Source organism: Cryptotermes secundus, unplaced genomic scaffold (genome assembly GCF_002891405.2).
Source record: "Cryptotermes secundus unplaced genomic scaffold, Csec_1.0 C38751000, whole genome shotgun sequence".
Lineage (NCBI taxonomy): Eukaryota > Metazoa > Arthropoda > Insecta > Blattodea > Kalotermitidae > Cryptotermes > Cryptotermes secundus.
Window position 1 is genome coordinate 156 of NW_019772037.1, and position 2192 is coordinate 2347.

Sequence of the window (2192 nt, forward strand, 5' to 3'; positions counted from 1 at the left end):
GAGTTTGTAATAGACCACAGCTTTGGTCACCCTATTCATTAGCATTCTATATCTCTGACCATTACTAAACGTCTTATATTTGTATAATCTCCCAGAATTTCCCTCTGTCATTGTTCATGAGTACAGAGGTCTGTTGTTTCAGTGTTTCTGTGTCTTAAGTTTGTGCTAGCACCTAATACTATTCACATAACCACAATAACAGTCATTCATACAAAACTTAAGAATACATTTATAATTTATCATTGTACTAAATTTCGTGTTATAGTTTCTCAATCTCAAGAGTAAGTCTACATTTTACATGGAAGAGCCATCATGAAAACTTCAAATCTTAAATACATTTTTCATAATCACCAGGTTGTTATTTTAAATTATGCCAAATGACCATAATCAAAAGTGGGATGTCTGACAAAGATTGTATCACCATTGAAGATATTAGGAGCATGTAGCAGTGATCTGTATGTTGCTTCCACCAGTTAAGTTTGGATGGTTGTCATGTTAGTACTCTTGATAGCAGGAAATTAGAAAGTAAGAACATTCCCTCGCTGTCATGACATACATTCTTATATAATGAAAATCAGCCAGTTGGTTCTCAGTTGCTGCTGGAGGACAAATACAGATAAGATACTGTAAGTGTACCTTTTTATGGAATAAGGAGCATAAGCTAGAAATATATTCACATTGTTTACAGATAAATAAGCATGCCTTCTCTGGAGGTCAGGCAACGATAGAGGAGCATCGAGAAAAGGGAGGAAATTGTGAAGTGGACATCTCGTATCAATACCTGCGTTTCTTTCTTGAGGATGATGAAGAGCTAAAACAAATTGAAAAGGTCTGTTTCTATATTATTGTGTCAAGTCTGAGTTTCTTTTCTTGAACACCTTCAGAATTTTTTGTTTGATTTCAGTCACAGAATAAAAATAATTGCTTTTCTTTGTGATATAAATTTTATGGGTAACTCGAGCAGCATTCCTCCTACTAAGAAGTGAAAACTGAGAAATGCATAAATAAATTGAAACTACTGCCTTTTTCTAGTTTTGGCAGTGTGGCTTTGTGTGACGAAAATTATGTCATGAGTAGTGAAGGTTGCATTCTGAAAAAGCAGTTACAAAGTAAAAGATGACTCATTACAACTAGAAAGCAGCATTCTCTGGTCATTCTTCATGAATCCACACACTGTTTTAATCCATAATCTTTCTTATTCAGTGCACATTTGACACCAGACACATCTATGCAGGTTTTATGTACCACATCTTGATAGAGGATGATGGGTAAGACGCTGACAATTTTGCTGTGACTTTTTACTAATAAGCTTTAGTGTAATATATATCAGAGGTGGAGCAACTCAAGGGGAAAGTTATTCTATGACTCTCAGTAGGATTGTAGTTTACACAAATTACTTGTGTATATATGATGAACACCTCATGTTATGCTGGCTCGGTAAGGTAAGAAACCAGTTTCAGAGTTGGGAACAACTGTGAAGAAGATTCTGCTGTTCAGCTTGTTTGAATCATGGTTTGCATGACTATAGCCCAAGAGAATGACCCTTTGTCACTGGAGATTCCACTGTAATATTTTTTTATTTCACAGAATTACAGTAGTGGAGAGCTGCTTACTGGAGAACTCAAAAAGAAGCTTATCAGTGTTCTTCAGCCTATAATTGCTGCACATCAGGAATGTCGAGCAAAAGTTACAGATCAGATAGTGCGAGATTTCATGACTCCTCGTAAACTGAAGTATGGCTATTGTTAAATGAATAAATTAGTATGGTGATACCTATGAAGACACTTTCATGCCTTGTTCAACATGAACCAGCAACTAGGTACATGAGCAAGGTTATTCTTAATTGACATAAAAATCAATTATGATGTGGGAGATTTCTGCCTTGAATTGAGAGATAGTAATGACAAATATTTAAAATAAGACCTAATAGTTTAAGGCTGTATGTTGTGACATATGCTTAGTTTTTGCTCTAACTAAAGACTTGCATACACTATCCTGTTTATTATACAGGCATTGGGTGAGGTGATGAGTGTATTGAACTGAATTCTATGTTTCCAGCGTTCTTAGTAAAACAGTGACACAGCTGTGAAAGTGTTAAATTTCAGTAGAGATAGTCATTGAAGAAGTGAAAATGGAAAACACTTCTGGCATCCTTACCATTTGTCTGTTTTGTTCTTTTTTTTTTTTTTGCA

At 35.1% G+C, this 2192-nt stretch overlaps 1 protein-coding gene across 1 annotated transcript; it reads left to right on the plus strand.

The window, feature by feature from the left end:
* Window positions 1–652: 652 nt before the first annotated feature.
* LOC111875182 (tryptophan--tRNA ligase, cytoplasmic-like) lies at window positions 653–2183 on the plus strand (the record flags this gene model as incomplete). Its single annotated transcript, XM_023871248.2, has 2 exons — window positions 653–829; window positions 1588–2183. Coding segments are annotated over 2 exons (339 nt in total), but the record flags the coding sequence as incomplete, so codon positions are not given.
* Window positions 2184–2192: the final 9 nt, after the last annotated feature.